Source organism: Macaca mulatta, chromosome 2, assembly GCF_049350105.2.
Source record: "Macaca mulatta isolate MMU2019108-1 chromosome 2, T2T-MMU8v2.0, whole genome shotgun sequence".
Lineage (NCBI taxonomy): Eukaryota > Metazoa > Chordata > Mammalia > Primates > Cercopithecidae > Macaca > Macaca mulatta.
In genome coordinates this window covers 39344990-39365297 of record NC_133407.1, presented here as the reverse complement: position 1 = coordinate 39365297, position 20308 = coordinate 39344990, and the positions used below count along the sequence as shown (strand labels likewise).

At 40.7% G+C, this 20308-nt stretch overlaps 2 protein-coding genes across 7 annotated transcripts in view; one reads left to right on the top strand and one right to left on the bottom strand.

The window, feature by feature from the left end:
* Nucleotides 1-13506, top strand: part of STAG1 (STAG1 cohesin complex component) — a 401927-nt gene extending 388421 nt beyond the window's left edge. For 3 of the 5 annotated variants that reach the window (XM_015132094.3, XM_077991518.1, XM_015132097.3), the window contains 6 exons: nucleotides 63-268; nucleotides 5731-5905; nucleotides 8173-8283; nucleotides 9142-9256; nucleotides 11305-11385; nucleotides 11478-13506. In XM_015132094.3, the coding sequence (XP_014987580.1) occupies nucleotides 63-268; nucleotides 5731-5905; nucleotides 8173-8283; nucleotides 9142-9256; nucleotides 11305-11385; nucleotides 11478-11501 (712 nt within the window). In that variant the 3' untranslated portion in view covers nucleotides 11502-13506. The remainder of the gene's footprint in view (nucleotides 1-62; nucleotides 269-5730; nucleotides 5906-8172; nucleotides 8284-9141; nucleotides 9257-11304; nucleotides 11386-11477) is intronic. The other 2 variants (XM_077991519.1, XM_077991520.1) reach the window with 1 other exon arrangement.
* Nucleotides 13507-19688: 6182 nt separating this feature from the next.
* Nucleotides 19689-20308, bottom strand: part of PCCB (propionyl-CoA carboxylase subunit beta) — a 90881-nt gene continuing 90261 nt past the window's right edge. The window contains exon 14 of one of the 2 annotated variants that reach the window (XM_015132060.3): nucleotides 19689-19953. In XM_015132060.3, coding sequence (XP_014987546.1) covers nucleotides 19801-19953 — 153 coding nt within the window. In that variant the 3' untranslated portion in view covers nucleotides 19689-19800. 2 annotated transcript variants of the gene reach the window in all.

The window sequence follows — 20308 nt, the reverse complement described above, 5'->3', positions numbered from 1 at the left end:
AAAAGTGAGTGACGTATGAACTGCTTCCATGAAAATCACTGCTGTTTCTATTGTGTTTCTAGTCACTCATACCTAGAGAAATTCCTTACCGAGCAGATGATGGAAAGGAGGGAAGATGTATGGCTTCCACTCATCTCCTATAGAAATTCATTAGTCACTGGGGGTGAAGATGATAGAATGTCTGTGAACAGTGGAAGTAGCAGCAGCAAAACCTCATCAGTAAGGAATAAGAAAGGACGACCTCCACTTCATAAAAAACGAGTAGAAGGTAAGTCTGCCTTTACACTATAAGAAACAATTTGCCTGGTTTTAAAGAGAAAAAGTAGCAAATAATCTTTTGAAGCAAGATAATAGTATCCGGCACATGATTTCCTTGTATATTTGATTCACAATGAGATGTTAAGGCAAAAAGATTGGAACAGACAAAGTAAGACAGAAAAGCGTCAAGGAAAAAGAAGTTGAGGAAGCATGGAGCATAAAGGAAGAGAGACCAAAAGAGGAAACAATTAGCTAGGTCTATAAAATCAATCCCTATACTATATGCCTCTAATACATTAAAATATAAAGTAAGATAGTCACAATGCTATTCTATTAAAATTCTTCCTAATATAGGTGAGATACAGGTAATTTGAGGGTAGATTTCTGCAGCAAATTGAATATACCAGAATAGTTTTCCAGTTCTACCACTTGGTTGGAACAATAAGACAGTGATGGCCTCCAGGTATGATGGCTCACACCTGTAATCCCAGTTACTCAGGGGAAGGAAGGAGGATCAGGAAATTAAGGCCAGAAATTTGAGACCAGCCTGGGAAACATAGCAGGACTCTCATCTGTAAGAAAAAAAATGTTTTTAATTGGTGGCATGCACCTGTAATCCCAGCTACTTGGGAAGCTAAGGTGGGAGAATCACTTGAGCCCAGAAGTTTGAGGTTGCAGTGAGCTATGATCATGCCACTGCACTCCAGCCTGGGTAACAGAGCAAGACTCCCATCATTTAATTTTTTTAAAAGGCAGTAATGGCTAAATCTGGTTTTATAACCCTCTTGGACTGTGGGGAATGGGAAGTTAAATTGTCATGAAAATCTGATCAGTAGTAGATATTCCTATATGTAAAAATAAATAAATAAATAAAAATTGCTCTATTAAAACAAAACATTCCTGTTAAAATTACTAAGAGAAGCCTCAAAGTAAAAATGCTTGTTTTCTCAAATAATCTTCCCCCTTCTCCATGCTTGTAATAAATTTTCTCCAAACCAAGAGGAGGGCTGTGATCTGAGTCCTCTCTCTTGTTCTTTTTATAACTTCTTATCTTTCAGCATCTTACCTGTGCTGCCTAAAAAAATGACTCACTAATAAAGGTTTTGCTAAACTCTATGGCAAAATTAATTAGAATTTAAATCTAATGATTCTTTTCATTACTGGGGAGACAGTATTGACTATTGATGAGGAGTACAAATTCTAACATCAGAGTTCCAGAATTCAGACCTGGCCTTCTCATTATCAGCTATGCAACCTTTGAGCATATTACTTAACCTCTCTAAGTTTCAATCATTCATCAAATGAAGGATGAGCAGAGTATTTATCCTGTCAGTTCCCGTGAATATTAGAAACTACAAATAAACCACTTAGTACACACACAGTACTGAGCACAGTGCTTGGCACATAGGTAGCATTCAATAAATTATCTGAACATTATTGTATAGTAATGCCTCATATCTAGCATCAATCAGTAAATTAGGCAGCATCTGTATTTCTTTTCTTTTTTTAACCTTTGAGTTTTCAAAGCATCTATATTTCAAAAGGAATAAAAGAATTAATATAAATGTTACTGTTCAAGTTTAACAAAATCTCCACAAAGTTTAAGATTTCCTTTCAAATTACAGCTTTGGGACTTAAACTCTTTTTTAAAAAAGTCCAGAGAAAGAAAATATAAAATCTTGTCTTTGTACTGTAGGATCCTGGACTTTTCTCTAAAGAATGACTACAGGCATTTCTTTTTATTTATTTATTTATTTATTTATTTATTTATTTATTTATTTATTTTTTGAGACAGGGTCTCCCTCTGTCACCCAGGCTGGAATGCAGTGGCGTGATCTTGGTTCACTGCAACCTTCACTTCCCAGGTTCAAGCAATTCTCCTGCCTCAGCCTCCCAAGTATCTGGGATTACAGGCACCCACCACCATGCCTAGCTAATTTTTGTATTTTTAGTAGAGACAGGGGTTCACCCTGTTGGCCAGGCTGGTCTCGAACTCCTGACCTCAAGTGATCCACCCACCCTGGCTTCTCAAAGTGCTGGGATTATAGGCGGGAGCCACTGCACCTGGCCTTTTTTTTTTAATGAGACAGGGTTTCACTCTGTCACCCAGGCTGGAGTCTTGTCCCTGGCTCAAGCAATCCTCCCACTTCAGCCCTCAAACCTCCCTGGCTCAAGCCCCAAAACCTCCCTGGCTCAAGCAATCCTCCCACTTCAGCCCCCAAGTAGCTGGGACTACAGGCATGTGCCACCACACCCAGCTAATTTTTGTATTTTTCGTAGAGACAGGGTTTCACCTTGTTGCCCAGACTGGTTTTAAACTCCTGGACTCAAGTGATCCATATGCCTCAGTGTCCCAAAGTGCTAGGATTACAGGCATGAGCCATTGCGTCTAGCCATTCTTCAATGTAATATTCTTATTAGCCAACATTCATCAAATTTTTGCTATGTACTAGGAATATGTTTTAACATGCATTATATCATTTAATCATTTATTTGACTTATATTTGTAAAGCACTTAAGTCAGTCTCTGGCATAAGTGTATAAATGTCTTATAAGTCAACACTATTATCTAAATTTTTCACAAAAGAAACTAAAGCTTAGAGATTTTAACTATCCATAATGTTCACTAATGGTACAGTCAATATTATTTTCAAGATTAAGAGAAGCTTATATGGAACCAGATAACCTAATTTGTTTAAATTACAAAAAAGAAAACTTTGTCAATTTGAGATTTACAAAATGACTAAGATGGGTTGCATGCACAAAACCCTTAGGCTGCAGAGTTTCATCCTTCAGAGATGAAAATGAGAAAGTATTAAAAGAAATATTTTCATTGAGTAATCTTTAAAGGATTAGAAGTATCTATTTCTATTTAAGATGAATGAGTTCTCCCTGGAGTTATCAATTCATTCAGTAAGTTTCTACCAAGTGCCTTCCTAGGAACTGTGCTAAGTACTACAGATTAGGTATTAATATACTGTGAGTGCAGATAGGAGGAGAAAGAACAGAAACAGGCTGTTTGATTTCACCATGGTCAATGCTCTGATGTGCCAAACACAGGAGGTTCTGGGAACATATAGGCAGTGACCAAACTTTTGAATATAGGAAGATTTTCTGGAAAAGATGACATGTAGTAGACAGCTGACAGTTGAGTTTACCAGGTTCAGAACCTAAGTGATAATAATCTTTTTATCATAAAATTTTAAGTGTGGTAGAGAATAAAAGTTCTGAATTAAATGTTGAATGAAATGTGTTATGAATAGAAGATGATGAAATGTGTCTTTGTTAACTAAGAAGAGATTGAGTAGTGAGCTTCAGATCATAGGAATTACTTTAACCAAGACAATGGGTAGGTATTTCCAGGCACAGAAAAGCCAATCTAGAATGTACATGTCTAACAAAATATCAGAAACCTGAGAAATACAAGGAGAAACAGGATGCTCGATGGCAAAGGAGGAGCCTAACACACACATCTCTGAGACTTAAGGAGAGGAAAAGCAGTGGGATTCATACTATGTATTGGGATTAAAATTCTTCAGAAGGAAAACCAAAGCAGTAATACTTTTTAAGAAGCCTTATATTAGAATAATGTAGTTTTTTTGTTTGTTTTTTGTTTTGAGATGGAGTCTCGCTCTGTCGCCCAGGCTGGAGTGCAGTGGCGCGATCTCCACTCACTGCAAACTCCGGGTTCACGCCATTCTCCTGCCTCAGCCTCCCGTGTAGCTGGGACTACAGGCGCCCACCACCACGCCCGGCTAATTTTTGTATTTTTGGTAGAGACGGGGTTTCACCGTGTTAGCCAGGATGGTCTCAATCTCCTGACCTCGTGATCCGCCCATCTTGGCCTCCCAAAGTGCTGGGATTACAGGCGTGAGCCACCGCGCCCAGCCTAGAAATTTTATAGGTAGAAACTTGACCGGGCATAGTAGGTCATGCCCTTAATTCCAGCACTTTGGGAGATGGGTGGATTGCTTGAGTTCAGGAGTTTGAGATCAGCCTAGGCAACATAGCAAAGCCCCATCTCAAACAAACAAAAAAAAAAAAATTGGTAATATTTTATCAGGATAGTTTATAAATAATGCTTTAATCTGCTCAAATCTTTATAAACCATCTTAGCCGGTGGCTTACGCCTATAATGCCAGCATTCTGGGAGGTCGAGGTGGGCTGATTACTTGAGGTCAGGAGTTCCAGATCAGCCTGGCCAACATGGTGAAACCCATCTCTACTAAAAATACAAAAATTAGCTGGGCATGGCAGCAGATGCCCGTAATCCCAGCTACTTGGGAGGCTGAGGCAGGAGAATCACTTAAACTTGGGAGGCGGAGGTTGAAGTGAGCCCAGGTCGTGCCACTGCACTACAGCGTGCGACAGAGTGAGAGTCTGTCTCAAAAAAAAAGATCTTTATAAACCGTTTTCATAAGTTCTGAAGGAAAAACAGTTCCTAGCCCCTGGAAAACTTAAGTTTTACAGAGACAGTTAAAAACACATGACAGATCACATACCTGCTAATACAGGATAGTATATAATTAAGTCGTAAGTGAGTAAGAATGTATTTCCTCTAGAAATTAAAAGAGAAGCCTGGGTGTGTTGGCTTATGCCTGTAATCTCAGCAGTTTGGGAGGCCGAGGCGGGCGGATCACCTGAGGTCAGGAGTTCAAGACCAGCCTAACCAGCGTAGTGATACCCTGTCTCTACTAAAAATACAAAAATGAGCCAGGTGTGGTAGTAGTCACCTGTAATCCCAGCTACTCGAGAGGCTGAGTCAGGAGAACTGCTTGAACCTGGGAGGCGAAGGTTGCAGTGAGCCAAGATCACGCCACTGCACTCCAGCCTGGGCGACAGAGCGAGACTCCATCTTAAAAAAGAGAGAAAAAAAAATGTTAAGTGGGGGATTGGGTGGGGGTAATCAGGGAAGGCTTCCCTGAAGGACACAGAGGCATGAAAATGGTGAACCTCTCAACCCATCTCCATATGTATAACCTGGCAAGAAGTTATTGACCAGTGTCTAGTTATGCAAGGGGATTTGCTTATTTCTCCACAAAAGCCAGTCAGATTTTAATTGCTACTGCCTGAGACCCCTGTGAGGCCCAGGAAACAGGCCCTTTATTGCTTGAGCAAACTCTGGCTGGCTGCAATCTTCCCCTTCTAGGATGAATGAATCTTGAGAGATGGAGGGACTTAAAGAGATGATGATGTGATGATAGCTAACATTCAGTGGTTACATACATTACCTCATTTAGTCCCTACAACTTCGTGAGGTTAGGTAATGATGTTCCCATTGTATATATGAAAAAACTCAACTTTGGAAGTTTAATGACTTGTACAGAGTCATTAAAGTCATAGAAGTCAGTGGTGGAACTGAGATTTAAAGTAGGCAGTCTAACTGCATAGCCACACTCTTCACAAGTCTGTGCTATAACTGCCACCAGAGTTCACCCACAACATTCTGTGACCTTAACTGGAATTTTACAGATGAGAGTCTGGATAACACATGGCTAAACAGGACTGACACCATGATTCAGACCCCTGGCCCCCTGCCAGCACCACAACTCACGTCCACTGTACTGCGGGAGAACAGCCGGCCCATGGGAGACCAGATTCAAGAACCTGAGTCTGAACATGGTTCTGAACCAGACTTTTTACACAAGTAAGTAGCAAAAATTTGTCTTCTTGGCAAAAAACCTTTAAAGAAAGTAAAACTATTTAAGAAAAACTTTATTTGTTCATCAGAACATATTGCTGGTCACTTCATGATAAAAGAAGCCAGAAACAGAGGGTAAAAACCTTATGTGAGAAGAGCTATACAAAATCTGCAAACATTGTTGAAGATATCAGTTCCTGGAAGTTCACAGACCTTTAAATGTATGGTGTCTCACCAAGTGCTAATTTCAGTTAGCATTTGCATTTTCATTGGGCAGGTCTGTTTCTTCTCAGGGATTTGCCAAGAAATGCAGGTTACTTCCTAGGCAAGAAAACCTGTAAGAGCCTATGTTGTCAGTAGTCTGAACACCAAATAGACTATATGACCTTTATCATCCATTTAATTAATATTTTGTCTTGTTACATTTATATTTTAAACTCAAACTTCTCATGGATTAAGAATTTTTAAGATCTTACTTGATAAATTCTGAGAATAGTTGCCCTCAAAGAGAGAATCAAGGTCTTACCTTTTCTCCGTGCTAGTAATTAAAATGTTTTCTAGTAGACAGGCCTCTGCAAATTGTAGAGAAAGCAGAGGGTGATGGTGTGTTTTGCTTATAAAAATCTTTTTTTGTTTTCCATCCAACTTTGAAATTCTCTGAGCTCCTAACTTATGTTTCTGTGTATGGTGGGGTAATGCTGTGAATTACTCTGATGGATAAGAGGGAGAACTCTCACTTGTACTCAACAAATTTAGTTAGGTTGAAAATGAAAGAGACAGTGTTAGAAGTATCAAATCCTGGCTTTTCATAAGACCCCTTTGCTCTAAGGGATCAGCCTGCAAACCCAAGAGGATACTCACTGTCACCCATGGTATAACTGGGCTTTCTTGTGCTGCCAAGTATCCTAGAAGGTGGTTTGCCTTATGGCAAGCATCCCAAGATGGGTGAGCTAACCAATATCCCCACCCCTCTTCCTACAGGGTGGGTTTCTCCTTATTTTAGCAGCCTGCCTTGCCTCTCTGACCTTACCATTTGTCAGTCGCTGTGGCTGTGGTCTGCCTTCTTTTCCCTGCTCCAGGTTTATAGGTTTAATCAAGGTGGTGGCCCCACATGATATAAAGACAGCTTAGAAACAAGTTCATGTGACAGTTTGTATTGGCTAAAAAATCACTAAAGTTTCCTGGCTGGGCATAGTGGCACATGCCTGTGATCCCAACTATTCAGGAGACCAAGGAATGAGAATTGCTTGAACTCGGGAGGCAGACATTGCAGTGAGCCAAAATCGCGCCACTGCACTGCAGCCTGGGTGACACAGACTCTGTCTCAACACCACCACAAAAGAAAATTAGCCAGGCATGGTGGTGCATGCCTGTGGTCCCAGCTACTTGGGAGGCTGAGGTGAGAGCATCACTGGAGCCTGGGAGCCAGAGGTTGTAGGGAGCCAAGATCATGCCACTGCACTCCAGCCTGGGTGACAAGAGTGAGACCCTGTCTTAAAAAAAGATTCCTGGCCGGGCGCGGTGGCTCATGCCTGTAATCCCAGCACTTTGGGAGGCCGAGGTGAGTGGATCACAAGGTCAGGAGATAAAGGCCATCCTAGCTAACACGGTGCAACCCTGTCTCTACTAAAAATACAAAAAATTAGCTGGGCGTGGTAGTGGGCACCTGTAGTCCCAGCTACTCTGGAGGCTGAGACAGAAGCAGCCCTTGAACCGGGGAGGCGGAGGTTGCAGTGAGCCAAGATTGCGCCCCTGCACTCCAGCCTGCATGACGGAGCAAGACTCCATCTCAAAAAAAAAAAAATCCTTAGAGGCATATTTACACACACTTCCATGTGCCAGTAAGTTTAGAGTACAAGTGCAGATTTGACTCCATAAAGACTGAGGAAAAGCTGCTATATTCTTCCTTGTTGAATTCTGGAGAACTTTCTGCTGCCAAGCCAACATAATTTGTTAGTTAGGGGTCTGCTGTCCAGCTAGGTACACCTGTGAGTGGGGCACCAGCCCAAGACAGAGGTCTTGAGAGCCCTTGTTTGGCAGAGATTTGGTTGATAGTTTAAGCATCTAACAGTTAGCCTCAGCCAGCTTCTCTTGGAGACTTACAGATATCTTTGGGCAACTTACTGCCTTTTTAATAAAAAGGCACCAGAATAAATCCAACTAATTCCTACTACATGAGATTAAGTAAACCTACCTTGGCTTTCTTAGCATGGGCCTCATTAGTTAAATTCATCATCTGCTGCTACAAAATTAATAATAGTACCCTCTCTTAGTCCTCAGATGCAGATCTCTTGGTTAGGCCAGCCGAAGTTAGAAGACTTAAATCGGAAGGACAGAACAGGAATGAACTACATGAAAGTGAGAACTGGAGTGAGGCATGCTGTGTAAGTGTTACATTGAGTGTCACAAGAACATAACTATGTGATGCCCATCATTTTGTGAAATGACTTGGGTATCTTTGATGTTCGGTCTTAGGAGTTAAAATTACAATTCGTGATATGCTATGCAGCATAGGATAGGAAAGGAGGACGTGAGTTCTTCACACTTTCAGCATTTAAATCCTAACTTTGCCACTTGGCAGCTGCATGGCCTTGGGCAAGCTCTAAAACATCTGTGCTGGCTACGCGTGGTGGCTCTGCCTGTAATCCCAGTACTTTGGGAGGCAGAGGCAGGCAGATCACTTGAGGTCAGGAGTTCAAGACCAGCCTGGCCAACATGGTGAAACCCCGTCTCTACTAAAAATACAAAAAATTAGCCAAGCATGGTGGCGGGCACCTGTAATCCAAGCTACTTGGGAGGCTGAGGGAGGAGAATCGCTTAAATCCAGGAGGTGGAGGTTGCAGTGAGTCGAGATCACGCCACTGCATTCCAACCTGGGCAACAGAGCAACACTCCATCTCAAAAAAAAAAAAAAAAAAAAAAATTCTGTGCTTCAGATTCCTCATTTGTAAAATTGGGATAATAGTACCAATAAGAATTTTAGGGTAATTGACACATAGCTAAATAAATATTAACAACCATTATTATTGAATTGTACTTCCTTTTGATGTGTGAGATGAAATCTTGAATGAACCAAAGGAATGATTCTTAATTGTCTTGGAGTTCATTATAATTTGTGTAGTCTGTAGGTCATGATTGGAAGGTGTACTTCAGTTGGTTAGAGTAACTTTCATCTGAGAAACAGCCAGGATTCCAAATGGTGGAGTCTAATGAGCTTTCTGACAATACCTTTTTCTTACCAGTCGGGGTCTAATGGAGGAAGATGCTGAGCCCATCTTTGAAGATGTGATGATGTCATCCCGAAGCCAGTTAGAAGATATGAATGAAGAATTTGAGGACACCATGGTTATTGATCTGGTAGAGAAATTCACTATATTTTTCTTTTGTTAAAATATGTGGGGGCATTGGTGTAAGATGACCCTCTTAGGTTGGGCACGGTGGCTCACGCCTGTAATCCCAGCAGTTTGAGAGACTGAGGTGGGTGGATCATCTGAAGTCGGGAGTTCGAGACCAGCCTGACCAATATGGAGAAATCCCGTCTCTACTAAAAATACAAAATTAGCCAGGCGTGGTGGCACATGCCCATAATCCCAGCTACTCGGGAGGCTGAGGTTGCAGTGAGCCGAGATTGTGCCATTGCACTCTAGCCTGGGCAACAAGAGCGAAACTCCGTCTCAAAAAAACAAACAAAAATTATCCTCTTATTTTCAGAATTCTGGGAGGAAGGGTGAGGTGAGGAGGAGGTAACATTGACCAAAAACAGTGGGCATTTGGATGAGCTTGGGTGTTTTTCAAGCCTGCTTTCAAAGCAGTCATATTTTAAATTCTGATACTAACAGAAACTGGTTCTTTCTTTTTACCTTCTTCGAAGAGAGCTCATACTAGATCTGTCTTTCAGCATCACATGTGTATCTGGCCTCTTGTGCTTTAAATTTGAGCCTGACAAAAATCTGCAGTGCTTCAGCGTAACAAAATGCCGAATATGGGACTTAATTTGTTCAGTATGAGAAGACATGTTTGAGATATGGACTAACCATAGGTGATACTAAGAACTTATTTTTACAGGAATAGTAATGAATGGTGGTTATGTTTTTTTCAAAAGTTCTCATCAGTTATAGACAACACATTGAAGTAGTTATAGGCAAAATTACATAGGAAAGGAAAAACAGTGAGACTCAGTGGAATAAGACTGGCCACATGTTTGACAGTTTTTGAAACTGGGTGATGGGTACATAGAAATTCATCATGCTGCTTTTTCTGTGTATTTTCTAAGGCTGCCATAATAAATACCACAGACTGAGTGGTTTAAACAAATTTTTATTCATTCATTTATTTATTTATTTATAGATGGAGTCTCGCTGTGTCACCAGGCTGTAGTGCAGTGCTGTGATCTTGACTCACTGCAACCTCTGCCTCCCAGGTTCAAGCGATTCTCCTGCCTCAGCCTCCCAAATAGCTGGGACTACAGGCGCATGCCACCACACCCAGTTAATTTTTATATTTTTAGTAGAGACGGGGTTTCACCATGTTGGCCAGGATGGTCTTGATCTCTTGACCTCGTGATCCGCCCGACTCGGCCTTCCAAAGTGCTGGGATTACAGGCGTGAGCAACCACGCCTGGCCCAGAAATTTATTTTTTTATCACATTTCTGGAAGCTAGAAGTCCTGAGATGGTGATTTATTTTGAGGCTTCTCTCCTTGGCTTGTAGATGACTGCCTTCTTCCTTGTCTTTAGATGGTCTTTCCTATATGTGTGTCTCCTTCTTATCAGGGCCCCAACTATATTCAATTAGGACCCACCCATTTGACCTCATTTTACCTTAATTACCTCTTTAAAGGCCCTGTCGCCAAATACTGGCATCTTCTGAGGTACTGGATTAGGACTTCAGCATGCACATTTTGAAGGGACATAATTCAGCCTGTAACATTGTGCTTTGTATGTTGTGAATTTTCCATAATGAGAAGTTTTTGTAAGTTTTATAAATATAAATGAGATCATATTACTCCAATCTGCCCCCACCATCCAATAACTTTCCATCTACCTGCTTTGGGGAATTCAGAGGTTTATCACCTAGTAGTTAATCAATTTTATAAATTTTTCTGTGATTTGAAAGGGAAGATATGGCCTGGGCATGTAGGCCCAAAGTTATTTATATGTATTTACATGTTCAGTGTATTCATTATAGTTTGAAAGTTTTGTGCGTTTTTGCCAACATAATTAAAAGCCAAAAGTACGGTTTTTAAAAAATCTATTTCATATAAAAGCCAGATTCTCTTCTTCCTTTCAAAATTGACTCTTAGCAGGTCTATATATTTATGATACTGTCAGAAATATTAGCTGATTATCACAATTCATTGTCTTAATGATCTCAGAAAAAAATTAAGAAACCTGTTTCTCTTTCCAGCCTCCATCAAGAAATCGGCGAGAGAGAGCTGAGCTAAGGCCAGACTTCTTTGACTCTGCAGCTATCATAGAAGATGATTCAGTAAATGTTAAATTATTACTGCTTTTTATTTATGGTTCCTGGGTCCTGTTTATGCATGAAATTAATAATTATGTTTCTCATCATTTTTCTAGGGATTTGGAATGCCTATGTTCTGAAGTCTGAAGAAAATTTACAAATCTGGAACTCTATTATTTAGAGCTAGAGGCCTATATACTGTGATAGCTTGTATGGGGAAAAACACTTTTGATGTGATCTGATTTGTTTTTTAATCAAATGATTAAGGTCAATCCCTTTTTGCAGTGACGGAAGAGGAGCATGTAAATTACCTAATGGAATGTTGGTGAATGTCCACTCAGAAAGACTGACCTGAAAATCATTTGTGTCCTACTATTGGACTTATCCCAATACAGATGTGTGTGTTTTTCTGGAGGGAGGAAGAAATTTTAAATTTTTAAAACAGCTGTCAAGATAAACACTGTTATACACCTGTTTTATGAAAACTCAACATTGAGTAAAAAAAAAATATTTTTAACTTTATTTTCCTGTTGTACAATTTAAAAACCGTTTTAACATTTTGCCTTTTTATGTTTTAAAAGCTAACCATTTTTATTAAACCTATGAGTAAGCAGCTCATCCTAATTGCCGAAGAGTGTTTTGGAGCTCACTGGATTTGGTTGACCTTTGTGGAACACAAATAATGAAGGAGCAGAACATTGACAAGCTAAGATGAAATTCTGACATAGTGCATCTCTGCCAAAAACCACACACCCTCTGTGGATATGGATATGAAATTCCCAGATTTTATATACTCTTGAATAAAAAGGTTTATTTTTATTTATAAGTGGGCATAAAATAAGAAATGTCCATGCAGCCATTTTTCCAACAGATGCTGTACACGGTTCATTTTATATAGACTAGGGAGATTCAAATACAGTGCATTTTCTATTGGTATTTGTTCTGTGCATTTTTAGCAACTTCTACCAGCAAATAAAGTATTCTCAGTAAAACGAAAATGATTCTCAAGTTATCAGTTTGCTGTTTTTACCACTTATTTCATGCCCTGCCAAATTCAAGTTACACAGACTTCCATTTTCTTAAGATAATCATGAAGAAATCCTTTATCATCATTCGAAAGTAATTTTAAGTGTAACATAATTGTGTCTACTTCCCATGCACTTAATACCCTTATGCGCTAATTTTGTGAATTAAGTTTACTGATTATAGAAGTATGTGCTGCATAGAAGTCTGTGCTTAGAGGGTGAAGTTCCTAAGCTTACCTTGAATTACAGCTACATTTCAGTGTTAAATGTGCATATTAAGAATAATTCTTTTGGGGAAAGAAATTATGAATCTTCAGGACAGTCTACAATGGTTTAGAGTTGCATTCTGCCTAGACTTTTATGACTTGCTGCTATTGTTTTAAAAACCCCACTTAGTTTCTTCCTTCAGATTTCTAAAGTAAGCCTCAGAATTTCCAAACCAATCCACCCACAGCTGTTTCTGGGCTGGTTTTTAAAGTAGTTGCAACAGAATCATGAGGCTTTCCCTTTTTTTATCAAATACAAAACACATTTTTAAAAATTCTGCACACCCAGTGATCATCTTTTGTGCGGGAAAGCAAGATGGATGATTTTATTCATCCTTTTAGTAAAGACACAAAACAGATTTTTCTCAACATTTGTACAGTTCTGAAAAAACCTGGTCACCAAAATGTTTTCTCTGCTAATTCAGCAATTCTTGGGCTCCAGTTAGGGGAGCTGGGGCCTCATTTTCTCCCAGAATTGTGGGCTTCACTGGAAGTGAAGGCGCAGGAATGACTGGACTGTCCACCCTAGCCCTGCCTGCCTGTGGTTTTGGCCGGGGAGCAAGCCATGAGGTGCCCTGGCACATGCACAAACTGATCCTTTGTGTGACAGTCTTGTATGGAAAACAGATGCTGACAGAATTGTAGACTACCATGCCACACAAAAAGGCTAAATATCTACTCCAATGGGTTTCCAGTTCAGTTTGAAGTCAATCAAATTTTTGTATTTTCGGTGTCTCCTTGATTGGTTTTGCTAGTAATTCTGTAAATTGTACATTTGCAATATGAGGTTTTTTTCCTTTTGTACAATTTGAAACTGATGCTTCACCTTTCCTTTAATAAACTATTCAAAATCAGGCTTGTGGTAGTCATCCTATTGTTCCTACCAGGTATGGCTTTAAAGAGATGATTTCCTATCCTGTGGCTCTTGAGTTAGTTTGCAATTTCTGATAATCTGTTAAATGACAGCAAGTTAACCGTATCAGTGAGGTGGTGGTTTTGTTGTTTTGGCTTTTTAATTTTTTTTAAGAAAGCAGAATTTAGGACTAGCTCACTTTCTTTCATTCCTTAGATTTCTCTAGAGTGTGTGTAGGCCAAGTCATCTTGGTTTAAGAAGGAGTCGCTTGCAAACTGAGTTTTGCATGAGGCATTCAGGGAACATCCAGTGGCCTGTAGCATGGGTCCTCCTGGCTTGAGACTCTGGGCTTATATGCATAATTGCACCCTGGCAGTGCCCTTTTGAAGACCACATAGATTCAGTGCAGCTGCAGAACTGTTTTCAGCCAGGCATGGTGGCTCACGCCTGTAATCCCAGCACTTTGGAAGGCCAATTTGAGTGGATCACTTGAGCTCAAGAGTTTGAGACCAGCCTGGGTAGCATGGTGAAACTCCATCTCTACAAAAAATAAAAAATTAGCTGGGTGTGGTGGCACACACCTATAGTCCCAGCTACTTGTGAGGCTGAGGTAGGAGGATAGCTTGAGCCCTTAAGGCGGAGGTTGTTGCAGTGAGCAGACATTGCACCACTACTGCACTCCAATCTAGGTAACAGAGCCAGACCCTGTCTCAAAAAAAAAGTTTTCTCTTGGCATTAGACCTCCTCGCTCTTAAGAAGTCATACCCTACACACTTCATGGGTCTGGCAATATGGGGTGAGTTCCTTAAACAGCCTAATATGCTTATGCAGAAAAGGCAAAGGTGTGGGAGACAAATCGGCAAGTAAGCTTTCCAGGCAGCCAGGGAAGGAAGGTCATGCAAGGATGGTCTGTAATAGCTCATCTTGATGGTTACAAGAGTATGAGACTAGCTGAGGACTTTCCCTTGGGTCAGGCTTGCAAATCTCCAATTTGTGGTTTGACTGTAACTCACTCACTCCCTGTTTGCCCTTGTTCCCAGATAAAAGTCCATCAAGCAGGGACTAATATTTTCATGGGAAACAAAGGTCTGATGCCACTCAGGCTTGGTTTTTTTTGTTTTTTTTTTGCAGGGGGTGGGGGAGACAGGGTCTCAGTCTGTCACCCAGGCTGGAGTGCAGTGGTGTGATCTCAGCTCACAGCAACCTCCGCCTCTGGGGTTCAAGTGATTCTCCTGCCTCAGGCTCTCGAGTAGCTGGAATTACAGGCACCCACCACCACACCCAGCTAAGTTTTGTATTTTTAATAGAGACACGCTTTCACCATATTGGCCAGGCTGGTCATGAACTCCTGAGCTCAAGCCATCTGTCTGCCTTGGCCTGCCAAAGTGCTGGGATTACAGGCATGGGCCACCGCACCCAGCCTTGGGCTTTTCATATTAGACCAAGCTCAGGTAAGATTCTATCCCTGCCCTTCTGAGTGTCTTGTTCTATGGAAATCTCTTACCAGGCACCACTTTTTGAAGAGAATCTTCTCCCAAGAACACATAAAGGGGGTATTTTCACCACCCAGGACAGTAGGGACATGGTCAAAACTTAACTATTGAGGCTGCCACATTGGCTGGAATATGCCAGCTGGATTCCACAGAGGCCCCAGACTGAGGCACTACCTATCAAGTGGCTGTAGCTCCTGCTTGGAATTATAGAAATCCCATGCTGACATCAGAGGTGCAGAGTATGAGGGCCAATAGTTCTCTCTAAAAGGGTAAAGCCATAGCTCTCCAGAAATCCTTTGGAACCAGAAAGACAAAACAGTTACATCTGTTGAATAGGTGAAATGGGCTGATTCATCAACTCCATCAAGAGTTAAGTCCACATGTGGACTTAACACAGGTTTCTTTGGCGGGACAGACCACATCTTAAGCACCAGCACCAGGACAAAGTATCAGTGCAACCAGAGGCAGAAAGTTGGGCTGGGGAGACCAAGGCAGGATCAAAAAAAGAAGCTAGAAGAACTTGGCAACAAAAGCACTTTCTAACAAGCATTAGAAGGCTATGTTGTGGATGTGCTTCCTATTACTCTAGCAACTCAGGTGACTGGCCATCTGTTGTTGGCACTGCTTTGCAAGGGATTCATGCAGGAGATAGGAAAGCTGTCTAAATGTAGTAGCTTTTTGGGTTCTTTGAGACACAAGCCTAGGGGAACAGACCACCAACCTCCCTGACCCCTACTCTTCTGCCAACGCTTAGAAGTCCATCTCACCTTCCTCATCAGCTGAGTGGCAGTACTTTGAAATGATTAGAACACAGGCTTGGGGTCAAACCCATCTGAGTTCAAATCCCAACTTCACCACTTGTTAGCTGTGTAGCTCAGGATGAACTGGCTTAACACAAGGCAGGGGCAGGACCAGCAAGACCCTGGTGGTGCCTCCTACACCACAGCTCACCACATTATCTGCTCTCAGTTTAAAGACAGATGCTTGTCAGCTATCAGCTCAGTGGACCCAAGTATTTCCCATTTTTACAATCCCGTGGTTTTTTTTTTTTTTTTCCCCTTTAAGGTGAGGGCACCAGCTGGGAAAGGCATTCCCACACAACAGCCAAGAGAATACTCAACTGTCATTATTCTCAAGGCATTCCATGGTCCATGGAGGCTGGTCCACTTGACAAAGCTTCCAAGGTCTTGCAGCGTCAAGTTTCTTTGACCAGCTGAGTTTCTGTACGGGAGTTTCCCCACCATCCAAGGCTTCCGTAAAGCTGCTAGCCCAGTTGCTCTCCTGAGCTGGTTCCTCTACCATCTCAGTATCCAGATTGCACAACCTAGTGAAACACTTCTTGGACTCTTCCCTCCAAAAAGAAAAAAAAGAGCTTGTATATACTTTTGTATGGACCATAGCAGAGACCACGAAAACAAAAACTGTTGGCTCAGAAACTCACAAGGGAAGCAAGGGAGGGACAGAGTGTCCAGGACCACCTATATGGGCTAAGGAGTCTGAAGAACAGGGAGCTCTGGAAGTGGTGCTGGAGCAGAGGAATGCAACAAAATATGGATCTGGAGTTAGTATGGTAGCTGAGAACAGGATTTACAGCTTAGTGGGAGGCCACAGAGATCAGGGAAGAGACTGCTGCAAAAGTCCTTAGAGCCCAACTAGGATTGGTGACTGAAGGAGAGCAGAAAGATGCTTAAAAAATAAAAAAATAAAAAAAAAAAGAATGACTCTTAAGGGCTACTGGGAATGGGGGGTAGGGGAAAATATTTTTGAAACAGGAAAAGAGAATAAACAGTCACACATTAAGTTGACCTTGAAATAATGATTCACTGTCCAAGCAATGCTTAACAGATCTCTGGAGCCAAGGGAAAGCCATCAGTAGTGGGAGGGCCCTGGGTTTTCACCACAGAGGATGCCCAGGGGGCATCTTGGATCAGCACTCCATGGTTGGTCCTTATGCTCAAACTTAATCTCCAGTTCTGGTAAAACTATTAATGCTTTACTTAGTAAAATCAAGTCAACAGTGTAGGAGGAAAGGCTTTAAAGTGGTTTACAAACAAAAATGACTAATTCACATTGATAACCACTCAGTTACTAATTCAGGTAACTTAACCATATATCTTCAGTTTAAAGACAAAACGAACTACAAAGAAGTCTTGAACTTTAGATGGTTTATTGTTGATAGAGCTGTAGTGATTCTGAAACTTGTATTTATGGTAGCACTGAGCAAATGAGTGAAATATATTGAGAATAATGGGAGCCAGGGTTATTACTGCTGTAGTAAGAGAGACAATACAGAATGAAGGAAGGCAAAGAAGCACCCATGGTGTTGGATTAGAAGTTTCAGTATGAACTCATGATTTAAAAGTACGACAAATATGTATTCATATATACATGTGTCGCACATATATATACACACTTATTTGCATAAATTTTCCTAGTTCTGTCTGCTGAAATGCCTCAAAGCAATGATACTCCAGTATCAATGTGAACCCTTAGTGACAATTTTAGCTTCTAAATGACATACCTACTAAAAGAAACTAAGAAACTACTACTATATACTACTACATACCTATTAAAGAAACTCCTTGGAGAAATTGCTGATTCCCGGGTTGGGCAAGGAAAATATAAGATAAGCCTAGAGCATCATCTTGTCAGAAAATAAGGAAATACTAAAAAAATCAGTGGGATATATTAAAAGGACCTGGGGAGCCAGGTTGAAGGAGCTCCCACTAACCAAATTGGGTCATTTTAAGCATCAAAATGAGTAACATTAAATATTTTTAAAAAATCAACAAGTCCAGGCAAGCCACACCAACAAGTCCAAGTGGCTCACGCCTGTAATCCCAGCACTTTGGGAGGCTGAGGTGGTCAGATCACGAAATCAAGAGATCGAGACCATCCTGGCCAACATGGTGAAATCCTGTCTCTATTAAAAATACAAAAATTAGCTGGGCATGGTGGCACATGCCCAGCTACTCGGGAGGCTGAGGCAGAAGAATCACTTGAACCTGGGAGGCAGAGGTTGCAGTGAGTTGAGATTGCGCCACAGCACTCCAGCCTGGCAACAGAGTGAGACTCCGTGTCAAAAAAAAAAAAAAAAAAAAAAAAAATCAACAAGTCCAAAATGATACTAAGAAAACAAAAACAGGAGAAAAGAAAGCTCTTCCTTACCTAGAGTTCCAACTAATAAATATAGATATAAGAGTTAGAAACAACATTTTATAATCAATGCAGAATCATTGATTGAGGCAAGAATCATCAATGAATACTCAAATTATTGGTGAAAGTTTATTTAATTCTTTGAGACAGAATCTAGCTTTGTCACCCAGGCTGGAGCGCAGTGGGGTGATCTCGGCTCACTGCAACCTCCGCCTCCCAGGTTCAAGCGATTCTCCTGCCTCAGCCTCCTGAGTAGCTGGGCGCATACCTCCACACCTGGCTAATTTTTGTATTTTTAGTAGAGAGAGGGTTTCACCATGTTGGCCAGGATGGTCTCGAACTCCTGACCTAAGGTGATCTGCCCACTTCGGCCTCCCAAAGTGCTGGGATTACAGGCATGAACCACCACACCTGGCCCAGGTGAAAGTTTATTGACAGACAAGATTAAATAATGCCCCACAAATTAGTTATCAGTTACAAAGAGAAAATGGTAACTACTATGGAAAAACCTTTGCAGCCATGACCTTAATCATGTGATCAGAATCAGTTACCAACAGCAGGAAAAACTGACATCATGTGCTTACTAATGTGATGCACTGAAAGGAATATGTGTTAGTCTTATCTGAATCTAAACCTCAGGAAACAGACACCGCAAACTGAAGGACACCCTACCAAATAACCAGCAAGTAAGCTTTCCTCAAAAATGTCAACGTCATGAATGACAGACTATGTAAGACAGAGGACCTTGTTCCTAGGAGATACAAGTTTTTGGGAACACAGGGTCACGAATCTACAACTGACTTTCAAAGGGGTCAATTAAATAATTATATTGTATATGTTATACAATTATATAATTATATAATGTATAAATACATAATGTAAATTATGTTAGATATAATTAGATATCAATATAATTATATTGATATAATTAGATATATGCATATTATGTATTATTAGATATATCTAAGTGTGGAAGAAATAAAGCAAATGTAGAAAATGTTACCAACTGGAGAATCTAGGTAAAGTGGATACAATACAATTCTTGCAACATTTCCATAGGCTTGAAAATTTTCACAATTAAAAAGTTTTTGAAAATTTTAAGAACACATTTCTGGAAATAACCTGAGTCAACACAGGGTGCTATGTCTTATTGAGCATCTGTACTGCTAAACACATATTCCACAATTGCAAACATCACATTTAATCCTCAATTCATGGGGGAATTAGGAGATAGAAAGGGCATATTATATTATCCCTATTTTTAAAATAAGGAAACTGAAGCCTAAGAAATACTGTGCCTTAAAAGCTTATTATATATCTCACCTATGGATAAAAAACTAATTCCTAAGAGAAAAAGAACAATACCCAGAGATGTGAAATAAAAATTAGCTCTAGGTGATAACACTGTGTACTATTTTTCTTTCTAGTTCTATTGATTTTTCAGATTTCCACCATAAAAAACTGAATTTATGCTCAAAAAATACAACTTAAAATTTTTAATAAAGTAAATAATTTTATAGTAAGGCACAAAAGAGATCTTTCTAGAATTTAATAAACTTTGTTATTCTAAGTTATCCAAGTATTTGAATTCCCATGTTTCATGATTTCAAAAGGCAGGAATGGGATGTGAATGGGCAGACAATAATTCAGTTCTTGGTTTCTTTTCCTTTGAATTGTTTACAATGGAATATTTGCATGTTTTCTCCAAGGACGTTGTACCTTCTTGCTGGCCAACACATCCAGGTCACAGCAGATTCGGGCACGTGTGGAAGAAGGTTGGATGATGTCATCCACAAACCCTGGTGAAGCACAGAAAAGGGAGTGGATCATCTGCATCCCCAGATGATGCCACCCTTCAACCTTCTGCTCAGCCTGGGCATCATCCCTGGGGCCAGCAGTACAAGCAGCATCCAAGCTGATACAGAGAGGGTAAGCCCTGCGAATCCTGTCTTGTATCCCAAGAGCTGGCCTGTTCTGACAGCTCCCCACCTGGCCTAGGAGCACTTGGCAAGAAAAGGAAAATTTGACACCCTCCCTATACCCTGCTTACTCCAATGCCTCCATCCTGCCACAATGAATTCAATACGAAATAAAGAAAATACATCTAGATTTTCAAAAATGGCTACAACAATTCCTCCATCCTTGTACACAAGT